The following is a 14404-nucleotide window of genomic DNA, read 5'->3' on the forward strand; positions in this document are numbered from 1 at the left end:
CTCTGGCGGTCCCCGGCTTCCCCCTGAGAAAAGCGGGGCCGGTGTTGGTGTTCTGCCCTCCCTCTTGGCCCCGGGTGCCGGCGCAAACGCTTCTGCCCCCGAGGGGTTGTCTGTTGGGAGCCCCGTTTCCCGTGGGCTGCCTGCGGCTGCGCCTGTCGCCCGTCTCTGGAGCTCTCCCTCGCGCGGGTTAGCGCGTAAAGAACCGGTGACGCTTGGCGAGAGGTGCTAGAGGCGTACTCGTCTTACTCCTGCCGTCCTCTGTCAGAGGTACACGGGGAGCTTAAGTTTTAAAAGCTTTGTGTGCATGCGGGGTATGAGCATCGCAATACATAACCTGTTAAAAGCTCTTCGAGCTCCGTTACAGGAATTTTTCATTTTCTTACGTGAAAAGTTGCTTGCCAGTTGATTATACTGCAGGCTGCAGCAAGGGGAAGACGTTTAAGCCCGAGTGAGTGATTTGCTGTGGAGTATGGTTCTGCAGTGTTTCTGAAGTGATGACTTCTGGTCAGTCATTTTCCCATGTGACCGAGAGCTTCTTCCTGGTATTTTAAGATGACGTTGAAAATTTGCAGTGGAATAAATCCTTGTGATTTTGGTTATTTTTATTACCAGAAGGAATATCCAAAGAGGAATCAGAGAGAAGTGCAAAGTAATGTCAGTACAGCAGACTTAGGAAATATGTACTGAATTCTGTTATAGGAGGACTAGATAATCTCCATACTGCACATATCCTCTATTCCAGTTTACGCAAATGAAGAAGAGGTCATAACTGGCTTTCAGCTAAACATTTAGAATTTTTTTGAGACATTTTCTTGTCACATTGGTGAAAAACTGCACTCTACTTTGCTCTTTAATTTTCCTTGACTTGCCCTTCCTTTCTGTTTTTATTCTCTATACTCTTTGCCTGTTCCCAGCTCAGCAGGCTTTATTTCATTTGTTGGCATAGAAAGTAACACTGATAATATACTGTCATTTGAATTATTACTACTCTGGTTGTGGTAATAGATGACTGGGGTCATGTCTGCTATTCGAATGGCTTGGATTAGACTCAGGGTTCAAGTATATGAAGTGCTGGGATTTAATCGAGACTTCAGTTTAGAGACCACGGAACAGCTGACGTGCTCTCACACTGCCTGTTAATGTGGTCTTGCCTGTGATAAACGCAGGGTAAGAATCTGCATGTGAGCAGTTCTCACAGAGCAGTGGATGTGTTGTCCTAGCTTGCTTTGTGGTAGTTCATTCCTTTTCCTTATTTAAAAGACAGTGGTCATCACAGAAACGTTAACCAAATCCTTAGATTCTCTGTGATTTCTGTCATGTAGGTCTCCTGTAAGCGTCTCTGACTTTCAGTGAAACAGATGCTTGATGGCTCTTGAGGAAAGCTGAATTTCTGGCAGTTGTTACAGGGGTTGTAGCCACTGCAGCATTCTAAGAAAAGCAGGGCAGCAGTAACTCCCACTAGTTTCAGATGGATCACGAATCCTCAAGACTTGCTTACATGACAAACAGGAGGTTGGTCGCTTATTTGTTTTTCTGTCGAGTGTCACCATGCTTAGTAAAAACTGATTCTTATTTCTTCACAGAATCATTTTAAAAAAGACTACAGAGCAAGATTCTGCCTTGGAGGACGGTAATTTAATTTACATTTATCATTTTATTCTTAGATATGATTGTTTGGAAAACTTACGTTGATTTTTGTCCAAGAGCTTAATGTCAAAACTATTGCGTGTATCTTATTAAACTGATCATATGATGTTTCCCAAACTTCTTGCATTTCTTAGTGGTGTGTAGAGCAAATTGTGCTGGGGGACAAAGCACGAAGGATTTCCTTTGTATTCCTCTGCTGAGGCAGCAGGCTGTGGTTGGTGTATATATGTGTATGTGTGTGTGTGTGTGTGTGTGTATATATATATATATATATATATGTATACCTAAGCTACCTCTACCTAGGCTGCCTGAGCACAGAAGCAGTAGTCTGGGTAAACATTTTGCCTTTCAAGAGGTAGAGAAATGAAGCCCAGGCAGAGTTCTAGCTTATTTGGCCCTTGCTGGTAAACAATAGAGATGAGTTTGAGTATTTGCAGTATTGTAGCTTTCTTTAAAGGCACATCAGAAGTGTGTGAGCTTTTTGTTACTGGAATCCGATTTAGACATGCATTTCATGAGCTTACCAAATCTACCAAGTTACCTGTTTTTAAAGGTGTATAGTAATCATTATGGGAGAAACACTCCATGGCTTTTCTTTTGTTATTTTGGTTTTGATCAACGTGGTCTGGCTAGTGGATCACTTCTGCCATTTTCATTTGTCCTGGAGAGGTTTGCAATAGTAATCCAAGCAGCTGAGCTGTTCGCTTGCTTACAGATTTGATACCTCAGGCCAATTCTGGCTGCTGAAACTTTTGCAGAAGCACTGAATAACTGTGGATAAGTGGTGGAAAGAGCAGCAGAGGGTGACACCTTGTATGAAGGGGTAGATGTGCAGCCTACACATTTCATTTCTGGGTGTGCTGAGACTGAATCACTGTGCAGGCAACATTACTTGAGGACTGATTTTTTTTTTTTTTTTTAAATTTGTTTATTTCAAGTAAGAATCTCTGTTTTACTTGAGGGCTGTTGCAGTAGTTGTATGAGGTTTTCGTTATACAGAGAGATTTCTTCATTCTCATCGCATTCTGTGACAGTGGGGCTTTTTCTCCAGGAATCCTTATTTAGACAAGTTTCTTTACAGATATCTGTGCATGAAAATAGTAGGTAAAATATATTAAAGTTGGGCCTATTGGAAATAATAATTTAAAATATTAAGTAGTAAGAACTTTACTACTTTTATATTGCTGGGATAGGAACATTTAGGTTAATTGATTGAAAATATTTTTTTATCTTCTTTCTAGAAATAAGATTGACGTACAGCCAGGTCAAAATGTACTGAAACTCATACAGGACTGTTTCGAAAGTAAGCTTTTATTTGGTGTTTTGCTTAAAATGCTGGTTAAAGAAAAAATTCATTTCTTCCTTGTATTATGTTCAGTGGTAAATAAATAATAACAATTAAAAAAAAGAGATAAAATGGATAAAAAGAAAGATACAGTCTTTAAAAGCACCCCCTTCCCAGCTGCTTAAAACTGTCTTAGCTGTCTTATAAAGATCATGTTCCTGAGAGGCTGGTTTCTTTCTTGTTTGGATTTACGTGACCCTAACGAGCCTTAGCAACTTGTTAAAATAAATGAAACCTGGACAATTCCAAGAATTCCTTATTTATAGCTTTTTCTTTATAGGTTGTGGCAGTGATCTTACAATAGCCTCTCCAAGTACAACCTGTTGCTCAACTCCTGTTGTCAGAAGTAAGAAGAGGACTTCAGAACAGAGCCAAAGGGTAAGTTAGGTATGGCAGTGTCAAAACAGCATTGGGCACAGTTCCACTTGAGTACAAGCTTAGTTCTGTATGAGTATTGAATGAATAAGCTCCATGTGTCACTTGTATTAGCACATAGGCTATAATTTAACCTTCTGTAATAGTTGTCCGTAATGTTTTTTTCTTCTTGTGCTCTAATAGTAAATATTCTGTAATATGTAGAATATTATGCCTTATAACTGGTGGTGGGTATGACTGTCTGGGACTCTATTGGGGTTGGTTTCAGGCACTTTGCCAGAGAGATGGGCACAGTTCTTAGCTATCTGATGGACAGTAAAATTGAAAGATGATTTTGTATAAAAGCAGCTTGTCAACTCCTGATAAACAGTTACCTTTACAATAACTTTGTATATCTGTTACTTTGTGAAGAGTGGAAACAAGTGGAAGGACTTGTTAATGTGCTGAGAAAAATGATGCAAATAATCTAGTTTGTATATTTAGTTTTAATATTTTAATTCTAGTAGCTTTTTGTAAAAATAGGATATTCTATTAATGGCAGTGTTGAGAACAGGCATCCTTTATAATGGTGTTTGTTTACTTTAGCCTGATGTTAGAATGCCACATAATCTCAAAGTAATTCTTGCAAAACCTCAGCCTGACTTAATGAAGGTGAATTAAATTGTGTAAATTAATTCATTCTAATGAAAAGAGTAAATAGCTTGCCTGTGGACTAGCGGGATGTCTGTTCAAAGCTGCAAATTGATTTTTACTGTACATACTAGTTTACCTGTTGTTTAACTTTAGAATGTCTTACATCATAGAAAACTGAAGTGTTTAGTTAAAATAGAACTGTACTTCAGATGAGTAAGAATTAAGGGAAGAAAGTTACATCATGTTCTGTAGAAACTTATATTCCTGTCATAATACTGTTGCTTTATCGGATATTTTCTATTGTCTCATTATTCGTTATCAATATGACAGCCAAAGGCAGAGTTAGTTAACTCTGTGAAAAGAGCCTGTAATTCTGCAGAGTCCTTACCTGCATCACCACTAAAAACAGTCAGCAGCAGAGGTTGGTAGCACTATTATTGAACTAAGGTTTTTTTTGGTAACTATTTCTTGGGATTTTGTAAGGTTTTGAGTAGAAGAATTAAATCAATTCTATATATATGGCAGAACGGTCAACTGAATTGCCCCAGAAGCCTGCAATACATGATTACATAGATGATTCTGAAAAAACAAAGTCTCCTGTGTTTAAAAGAGAAACAAATAATATATTAAAAGATGTTGAAGCACTGTGCAAAAGTCCTGTCCTGTCTTCGGACTCTGAGGATGATCATGGGTCTTTTGGATCACCTCTTCTTGTGGAGGAAGCGGAAAGTTCTCCTGCACGTATGTAAGTAGAGCTGAATGTGGTGGTGGTGTTGTGTCCCCCATTCCCGCCCCCACCTTAGAGTAAATTAACACAGTAGTTTCAATCATTTATGAGTTTGGATTGAGAACTCATAAAGAGTAATTCCAGGCTTTTCAGAAAATTTCTATATGTGGGTTTAGAAAGGGCGGAATTGGTTTTTGTTAAATACTCTGGTGTTAAGGGTTAATTCCCAAAAATGCAGTACCCAAGTGCAGGAAGCCTGTAAGAATAGATTTTAACTTTTTTCGCAAGGAAGTGCCTCAAATTATCCGCTTTTCAGATAGTCTAGACTTTTTCAGTGAATCCTGTTGATAGTATTGATGTTAAAAGTTAACAAAAAGTTTGTTAAAGCAGAAATGAGCAGTCATTGTTCCTCTCGCTCTGAATATACAAATATTTTATACAAAGCAGAACAACTTCAGTAGTGATCATTATCTCTTTGGAAAAATTGAAGCCCAGCTGCAATAATGGCCGGTGGTCCAGCCGCAGTTCTGCTTTCCTGGAGGACTGCATCTCCGGGGTAGATCATAGAGAGGGATTGACACTGATCCCATTGACTCCCATTGATGGAGTGAGATTGGGAAGAGAGTGCACCTAGGGTCTAGGAAACCTGACAATTTCTGAAGCATGTTCTCCTAAAATTACGAATTTGTCTTGCTGAGCAGTCCTCACTTTGCAAGAGTCACAAGCTGACCCCATGTTGCCTCATTGATTTGGACGCTTGCTACCATGCTGGGAAGTCGTACTGCTAGCCTGTGTTCCAGCAAATTACCAAATGGAAACTCATTCATAAGAAGAGAGACACTGTCAGCAGGAGAAAATGAGAGCATCTGTCCATCCAAACGTTACTTTAATGTGCACTCAGGATTTATAGCTTCATATTTGAATGTTGTTTCTCATACATAGATTACATTTTGATGACCAAAATACTCCTGCTGTAGTGAAGAGCCATGTGGAAGTCGAAAATTTGAAAGAACCTCAGGCCGGAAGAGATGAGCAGGTTGTTCTCGTACAAGGAACAGAACATATTGCTACGTCGTCTGTACAGAAAGATAGGTTTTTCTCTTCGGTCGTCTTAGCAGCTGTAGCAACAGGAACGCTTGGAAAAAGGTTTGTTTTGAGGCTTTATATGGAACATAATCCGCTAGTAAAATAACCCAGACCTGACTGCTGGAGCAACATCCTTTTATCTGTAAATCTGGTCTGGGAGAATGTTTTGGGATAGTCCAACATTACTGAGAAATGCCACTTGAGAAAGGGCTTGAATAGTTGTTTCAAAGGTTTATGCTGCTAGGATTTAACAGTGCTGTTGCTTTTGTCTGCCAGTAAAATAGTATGTAGCTGTTGAATACTGTTTCAAATTGAGCCTGAGATGTTTTGATAGGTAGGTTAGAGGATTCGGGAAAACCTTATGTGATTCTGAAGTTAGCAGTCTTTCTCAGACCTAATGTGGGTCTGACCAGTTAGGTAGGAAGTTGGCTATCCAGCATCTGAGAAATAACGAAGTTTGAATATGAGGCCAAAGCAAAGAGAAGCAGGCCTTGTGCTCTTTTTGGAAGCTAAAGGGCAATAAATGATGAACTTTATAATAATTATTCTGAGGGATGTCCTGTAGCATGTTTAGGTGTTTTAGAGTCACCACTGGATTTGCAAGATGGAAAGTCAATTTTTTTTCCCCTCAAATGATGTGAATACCTTGTCCCCCCTTTTTTTAGGTATTCACCCTCAATATCACCGCCATCACCTCCTCCTGTGAAAGATCGAGATATAGAAATAGAACATGAGTGTGAATTTTTAATTGATGAATCAGATGATGTATCTTTTAATTCTTGGTTTTCAATACCCCATAAGAACAAAAAATCAAAAAAAGATGGCTCTGCAACTCCTGTTTCTAAATCTCAGCCCTCTGAAAAGGAGAAGGCAGAGAGTAAGAAAGGCAAGAACAGAAAAGCACCGGTTGAAGCACTTACTAAACAGAAAATGGATGATTTGGATGTCAGAACACAGGACGTCAGAGGAACATCAGAATCAGATTCAGTCTCTAACAGTGAAGAAAAGGTCCTTAAATCTCAAAGGCAAAACAGCACTCATATGGGTAAGTTATTTAACAGGTCTTCAGCCTTCTTCTGGGTCATATTACTGGATTTTTTTGTGGTGGTTTATTGAGAAAGGAGGATAAAGTAGATGAGACACATTGATGGATTCCTAATGGGTGTTTCACTTGCACAGTTAGATTTGGATGTATATAAGGCAGCGAGACAGTGTCTTCACTTTCCCCCCTTGCACTCCCTTTAAAAATTGTTAGCAGTGTTGCCTTTTCTTATGAGCAGACAAAGGAGGTAAGTACCCACAAGCTTTTGCTCCTCTCTCTGTAGAAAGCAGGTTGAGATACGTGCTTTGAACTGGAGGGCATCAGGTTTTAGGAATTATTTGAGAGGGGTTTTGTAGCAGGACGCACTGAAAACTGGAAATAGATTAAATGTAACATTTCTGCCCTTTTTTCCTGCTAGGAAATACTGGAAGTGCACCAGTAATTCTGTTTTGAATTTTTCATACACTATAGTTCAGAGAAAGCCTTCTTTTTAACCATCAGGGAAAAAAATCTCATTTTGTGATGCTTTTTTTTTTCTTTTGTTTATTTTTATGCATTCCTATGTCAACATATATCTTCATGTTTAATGGGAAAAGATACTAATGTCCAAATGTTTTGTGTATTGGTAGGAAAGACTAAGAAGGATGCACTTAGGCAAGGCTCTCCAAACTACAAAAAGGACGTGTCCTGGAAACCAGGAGCTGAAGAACTGATGTTGTCATGGTCTGGATTGGAAACAAAAGCATCTGATGCAGAACAGAGTGAAACAAGTGAGGATTTGCCTGTGGCCTCAGCTGGGCATCAGCAAGAGTGGACTGTGTCTCCAAAAAACAATCTCAAGTCTTCCAAGTATCTGCAGTTGGCTTCAAAAGCTTCTCCGCATTTAGTTCACAAGAAACAAAGTGCTAAGCAGAAACTTCCAAAAGATACAGTAGCTAAGAAACCGGCAGAAAGTCCGAGGAAGAAGGTTAAAAATTCTGGCAAGGAAAGTAGTAAAAAAAAGCTGCAGTTACAAAGAGAGGAAAGTTCTGACAGCAAACCTGGTGAAGAAGAGCTTGAAAGAGAGCCTGTAAAATTGAATGAAGTGTTTACCTCACCCCTGCGTCAGAAATTACAGACTTCAGTGATTCAGAAGTTGGCTAAGTCTGAGAAGTCTAAAAATGTATTGCACACATTGGAGTCACTTGCTGGTGGAAATAACAAAACCCCTGTAAAAGCACTACAGCATCTCATAGACAGCGTGGAGAATTCGGAAAAGAAACAATTGCCAGCTAAGTCTATAGGGAAGGTAGCCAAAAAGATTCATCACAAAACCAGTAAGGGTGTTTGCTCAGACCGTGAAGACACTGAGTCTCGAACGGATTCTGACAGCGCTTCTCTACAGGATGTGGCAAGAAAAAAACAGAAGTTACGAGATGTGAAAAGAAAAAGAAAACATAACACGCAACATGGACTACAGTAAGATTTTTATGTAATTCCTTACAAGTGTGGTATAGCTTTGGTAGATAATTAAACACATCTTGTTAACTTTTAAGCAGTAATGGCCCAATTGAACTGTGTGACAGTTTCAGACTGGTTGAATAGCTACTAAGTGGTCTAATGGACATCCTGTTCTCAAGGTGGGTGCCAAATCTAGTGTCTGCTTCTGCATAAGGAAACTTGTGCCTGAATTTTTGAAGTGTTCTTTTGAGACTTGAGTATCCGATCCAGTTTAAAACAAGCAAAAAAAAGACAGAAAAGGACACAGATGCACACACAAACCCACCACCTGTAGAGTAACTTCACTGTCAGTTTTGCTACTTTGTAAATTGAGAAAATACAGTGTTTAATTGTTCAGCTATATTTATTTTTGTGGGAGTAACTTTACTAATGATTGGTAATCAAAAGAGGAAGTTTCTTTAACCAGTCTAACCAAGTTTTTAATCACTGTTCTGTGCATTGCTTTTAATTTTTTTTTATAATGTCTTTTTTTATGGTTCTATTCAGTACATAAAATTATCGACGTACAGATTCCTTGCAGTAAATAAAATTGACTTAACAGTAAATGTAATAATAATAATTTTTTTCTCTATCTCTCTAGAGATTCCTTTGCAGGTGAGAAGGCTACTAGTCGTGAAAGGTAATTTCCTCAGTTGTCTGTAATCTTGCATTTAATCCCACTTCTGCCCCACTGAGACAGAACAGCTGTTTGGTACTACTACTGTGTTCCATGTTCTACTAGGGAAGAACCTAGCAGAAAAGGGATTGTGATTCATACCTGAAGTGTTGAAATACTGTGCTAATACAGTTAATAAACTAATAAAATCCTTCCTGTCATGCCTAAGGGGTCAAAGTAAGTTTCTTGCCTTTGGGGTTTTTCTTCCTTTGAGGCTTGCTTCCCCCTTAGTGTGTGATTTTTGAACAGAAATACCAGTGCTCCTAGAACTACTAACAACTGTACGAACTAACAAAGTTGCTGCTAAGTAGGGTATACAACTGTATCGGCAATATACAAACTCTTGTTTTTTCCACATAGATATGCACGTAACTTCTTCTTAGTAACAAAGCAAACAGGCAGTCTGTGAATTTATCAAGTTCTTACATTGTAATTCTACTGAAAATTTTATTTTTTTTGTTGTAAGTGAGCCTACTGCAGACTTAATTGGACAAATTTGTAGTGTAGGTTTGTTAACCTAGCACTGAAATGCATCTTTTGGAGTTCAGGTGGATCACAGCTGAACTTCATTGGCACAGTAAAAGCAGTGAAGCACAGGCACAGCTGGGGGAAGGAGGAAGGGTTAGGGGTACTAAAGCTAAGGCTGTGACAGAAGCCCTGTTTGATTCCTAGAGAATCTCTGGTGGAGCTACATACATGTTAATTATTGTCATTTTATGGGGCAGATTTTATGACAGAATACATGTTACAAATTAACAATTACAGACTATTTTACTGTCTTTCTAGTATGCAAAAAATTTCTTTAAAGCACTTCTATAATCATGCCCTGTGGAAAATTGTTTGAAAGGTAATGCTGGAGAGGAGAGGAAAAGGTCTGTTTCTTCTGGAAGGGAGAAAAAAGAAAAAGAAGTTACAAGATTTTCAGGAAACCTGTTTAGAGAGAAGGTGTGAACACTAGTTTGTCTGCCTGATGACCAAGTAGAAGAGCAAATGATGAATTTCAGACCTGTGATTCCTAACTAGAAGTCATTTGCTTCAGTGTCTAATTGGTCCAGACAGATGTTTAGAAGGAAAAAAAACCCATCCCACATGATCTGAAAAAACCCTAAATTTGCTATTCTTGGTTGTGCTGTAATGTTCTTTTGACATTTAACATATTCAAACAGGTGTATTTTTTTTTTTTTCCTTTGAAGTGGGCCTGTTCTAGAACATTGTGATAAACTTGCTTCCAGAAATAAGTCTTCTGAACAGGATGATACATCTTCAGGTAATGTTTAAAGTTGGTATTTTCTTGCATTTTATGTGTAAGCTTCTTGTAAGCTGTAATTGATGATGCAGTAATTTCTGTTGCATTCTACTTGTCCAGAATAAGAAATGCAGATTGTATTGGCTGTGGTCACATTTCTGCCCATGTACGTGATACAGTATGCCAGCTTTATGCTGTGGTAACTTTGGGAGGACAAGCACTACGTGGTTTGGCATCAAGCCTACCAGGATAAAGCTATCCTTTCAAAATACTTCAAACTAATTTTTTAGACTCAGTTTGTACCAGTTTGGTGTGTTGTCATGTGATGGTACTATATACGATCACTTCAGGCCACCCTAGACCAAATTGTACAGCCTTATGGAATTGTGGCCTGTTTGCCTACAAATATTTTGGTTTATTTTAAGTTTCCCTAAAGAAAGTCTTTTCTTTAGTGTTTTAGAGCCAGTTGTGAATGTTACTAGTTCATGCAATGCTTTCTTCAGAGACCTAGTTTTGTGTATGTTATGGTAAGAAGTTTGTTCTGAAGTTAGGCTTGAGTAGTATAAAGCTGAATGACTTTGCACTTTGATCAATAGAATTACGTGTGTAGTTATAATTTGCCAGTATTTTTTTTCTTATCAGAGGGATGGGTCTGAGGAATATTTACTTGAATTATAGTTTTCATGTAATTTTCAAGCTTACACTATTTAAGAACTAATTATACATACAGTTATCTACATTGGGTGTCATATATGTTTAAAGAAAAAATGTTAGTGGGCACACTAACATTGGGACTTCTGCTTGCGTTACTTTTAGTTGCTTCTAGTGGATATGTTGAACAAAAGTCAGGAATAGTAAATGCCTATAGTAGTGGGTTTTTTATGTATTTTCAGATAATTCTGAAGACTTGAATTGTCAAATAAAAGATCTGTTGTCAGACAACATAGCGAGGCATAAAATAGGTAAGACTGTTTTAAAATATCTTAGTGCATAAAGAGAAATGCATTTCCAGCTTGATATAAACTTTGAAGGAGACACAGGAAAACACCTAGAAATGTGTTCATATGTTAATAAGTATTTACAGATAAGGCTTGTTAGTTCTTCAGGGTACTATAACCCTGCTCTAATTTTTAAATTACTTTTAAAAACTTCTAGTGTTTCTTTTTTTTTCTTACTGTATTGAACAATTATCTTTTTAACTGTCACATTTCCATTTTTCATTTAATATTGAGTCAAGACACTGCTTCCAGTTGAGTGAGAACAGTAAGAGTTTGAATTAGTTTTACACAGGGTAACTGAGACTGCAAATAACCTGCCACCTTCTGTGGTGGCCTGAGTCTGGATAGGATGGAGCAATGGGCATGCAGTCCATTGTAGTCTCATCCTAGTCTGTTTTTATTGTTTTTTATTCCCTTTATTATTATTTTATGCACAACACTATAGTTGTCTACCTTCAAAGACTATTTTTTTTATTTACTGTTTTTATTTTTAGCATTTAAATATTCTTGACTAATTTGCTCTCAACTCTTAAGGGGCTTTTATTCTTACTTACAAACACTAAAGTATCAAATCTTACTGTATTCATATATGGCAGCTTAGAAAGATTGAAAGTTGAGACTATGCAATAAGTAAGTCTGAAGATAAATATCTGAGAAACCTTGGAAGTGTGGGATTTCTGTTGGCAAAAGTGTTGCTCTTCTGGGCCTTGGAGATGGGACTTAAGAAGAGGAGGGGCTGTTTATGCAGTCTCTGTTACTCTCCTCTTGCCATAACCAAGGCAGTGCCTTTTCACTGTTGCTAATGAAATCCCTCACATTTAGGCAGAGTTTTTAGTCTTTGTCGAGAGCTTTGTCTTCACAGTTCTAGCACATTTTTTGCTCCTTGTGTTTGAGCCCCTAGCATCCATATCTCAGCGATTCACTAAGATATATAGAATGAAATCTAATATAAAGCCAGCATGGTGACTGTTTAAGAAAAAGGAGAGTGAAATACTCATGTATGCAAAAGAAGGCTTTTGGCAATACTTGATTCCCTTTTCCTGTCATAATAGCAATGTGATATTTGTATCAGCTGGGAAGTGCTGACCCCCTGATACAGAACAATAGGAAAGGATATTTAATGTTTTCTATTTCTAATTCTCCTTTCATACTTAATATGAATTATTTCATCTTTTAAATTAGTAATGCCTTCCAACACACCTAATGTTCGTCGGACAAAAAGAATACGACTGAGACCTCTGGAATATTGGCGAGGCGAGCGCGTAAACTATACGATGAGGCCTTCAGGTATCAGGACCAAAATACCTATTTGCTTTCTCCTGATAGGGTGGTAAAGAGAAATTTGTGGGTTGATCTGGTGCCACAAAAGCTTTGAGACACTTACTATCTGGTAATTTTTTAAAATAGTAGATCATTTATTGTCTCCAGCTATTTAGTCATCTTTCCATGTAGTCTTTTTCTCTCCTGATACTCCTGTGTCAGCCAGAGCAGAGCATAGTAAGTACCCTTGCTTTAACTGTTTAGGGAGGAACAAAACGGTTTCTCTGTACTAGCAGGTTTATTACATCCAAGCTTCTGTATGATACCCGAAAAAGAGACGGTCTACTGGGTCATTCATTGGAGCATTTTTCTTTGCATGGGGATTGTTCTCCAGAGCACATACTATAATATTTTGTCCAGTCTCAATGTTAAATTCCATAAGTAATAGAATCCATCTTGTTCACAGGGATCTTTTCTGACAATTCAGCATGATTTTGTCCTTTCCTAATTAGTCTGCTTGAAAATAGTATTTCTTTGTGCCCCTCAAATTGATACTTTGTCTTAAAAATTGACTCTCATGTCATGGCTTTATGAAATGTTCTTTGACTGAGATATGATCAAATTCTTTTCAAGAAGTCTCAAGTTGCATTGCAGTCCAAAATACTTGATGTTGAAAAGCTTTTTAGTTTGTTCTGGCTTTCTAAAGCCATCTGAGAAGTTCAGCATCAAGGAAATACATTCTCAACTGAAATGCTTGTTGGTTGTGCAAGTCTACATTCGTTTAAAATAATTGTGAGTTAGTGAACTTTGTTTAACTTTCTTTTGTTTCAGGAGGGCTTGTGATTAGTGGAATAGTGTGTCCAGAAGCAGAACCTCGCAGGATGATTAAACGGAGGAAGGGTGGTCACAAGCAGAAAAAAGCAGAAACAAGTATGAACATAGACTTTTTTTCTTTTTATATTTACAAAAAAAAAAAAATCTGTAATCAAATACTCCATTGATGTAAGATTTTTCTCCTGTTAAAACTTGATTCTCTCTCTGGGTGAAAATAATTTTGTAATGAAATGTGTTAAAATGATCTGATGTGGATCATACTGTATCTATAGCAATGCTGTATAATCTTGTAAAAACTTTAACTTCTCAGCATTAGAAAGGAAGAGATACAGGACATATCCAGAAGTGTTGTGGTGCCTTTAAAGTGCAGGTTGAAGAAATTAAGCTGTACTTGTGTCCTTGTTCAGCGTGTTGATTAATGATGATAATGCATTTAGTTTCATACCGTACAGTTAAGGTATAAAAACAACTGGTTATTTTACTGGTACCTGTAATACCACATCTGAAAAAGCATCATATGGTGTCAATGGAGTTTAAAGCTATTGTAGGTTAAATACAAAAATGTAACAAGGTACGTGAAGAGAGAGCTTTAAGAACAGTGCATAAAATGGTTAAAAGTGGGCAATAAATCTATGTTTAAATAAACAGGAACAGGAAGCTTTGCTAGAGCCTCTATGGCTAGTAGATAATAAATATCTAGGTAGTGCTCAGAAAAGGGACATAGAATCAAAGTCCAAAAGCCAAATTATTTTTGCTGAACTCTCTGTGGAAGATGTTTTGATGCTAAAGAACCTTTCTTTATGGGGACTGTCTAGAGCTTCTGTTTGAGGCTGAAACATTTCCATGTAAAGTTGCAGAACAAATAAAACAAATGCTAACAAACATGGAAAATACCATATGGTCCTGACACAGTTCTAAAACAAATCAAGGCTGAAATAGTCATTAGAGAAGTAAGGAAGAAAACAGTCAATGTTGGTACAAAATGCTGATTTTCTGGAGTGTTGCATGTGAATTTTATGCCTTACCTTACCTTACAAAAAGAAAGGAGTAGGTCTA

The 14404-nt window shown here is 37.7% G+C and overlaps 1 protein-coding gene across 1 annotated transcript in view; it reads left to right on the forward strand.

Annotated features, from left to right (window-relative positions):
• Positions 1–14404, forward strand: part of CENPC (centromere protein C) — a 30160-nt gene that overhangs the window by 1584 nt on the left and 14172 nt on the right. Inside the window, exons 2-15 of the mRNA XM_035888897.1 lie at positions 199–267; positions 1584–1630; positions 2889–2950; positions 3273–3370; positions 4331–4421; positions 4526–4745; positions 5670–5873; positions 6479–6858; positions 7485–8313; positions 8936–8974; positions 10204–10277; positions 11150–11218; positions 12437–12541; positions 13346–13444. Coding sequence (XP_035744790.1) covers positions 199–267; positions 1584–1630; positions 2889–2950; positions 3273–3370; positions 4331–4421; positions 4526–4745; positions 5670–5873; positions 6479–6858; positions 7485–8313; positions 8936–8974; positions 10204–10277; positions 11150–11218; positions 12437–12541; positions 13346–13444 — 2386 coding nt within the window. The remainder of the gene's footprint in view (positions 1–198; positions 268–1583; positions 1631–2888; positions 2951–3272; positions 3371–4330; positions 4422–4525; positions 4746–5669; positions 5874–6478; positions 6859–7484; positions 8314–8935; positions 8975–10203; positions 10278–11149; positions 11219–12436; positions 12542–13345; positions 13445–14404) is intronic.

This window comes from Egretta garzetta, unplaced genomic scaffold (assembly GCF_000687185.1).
Source record: "Egretta garzetta isolate BGI_Z169 unplaced genomic scaffold, ASM68718v1 scaffold41, whole genome shotgun sequence".
NCBI classification, from domain to species: Eukaryota; Metazoa; Chordata; class Aves; order Pelecaniformes; family Ardeidae; genus Egretta; species Egretta garzetta.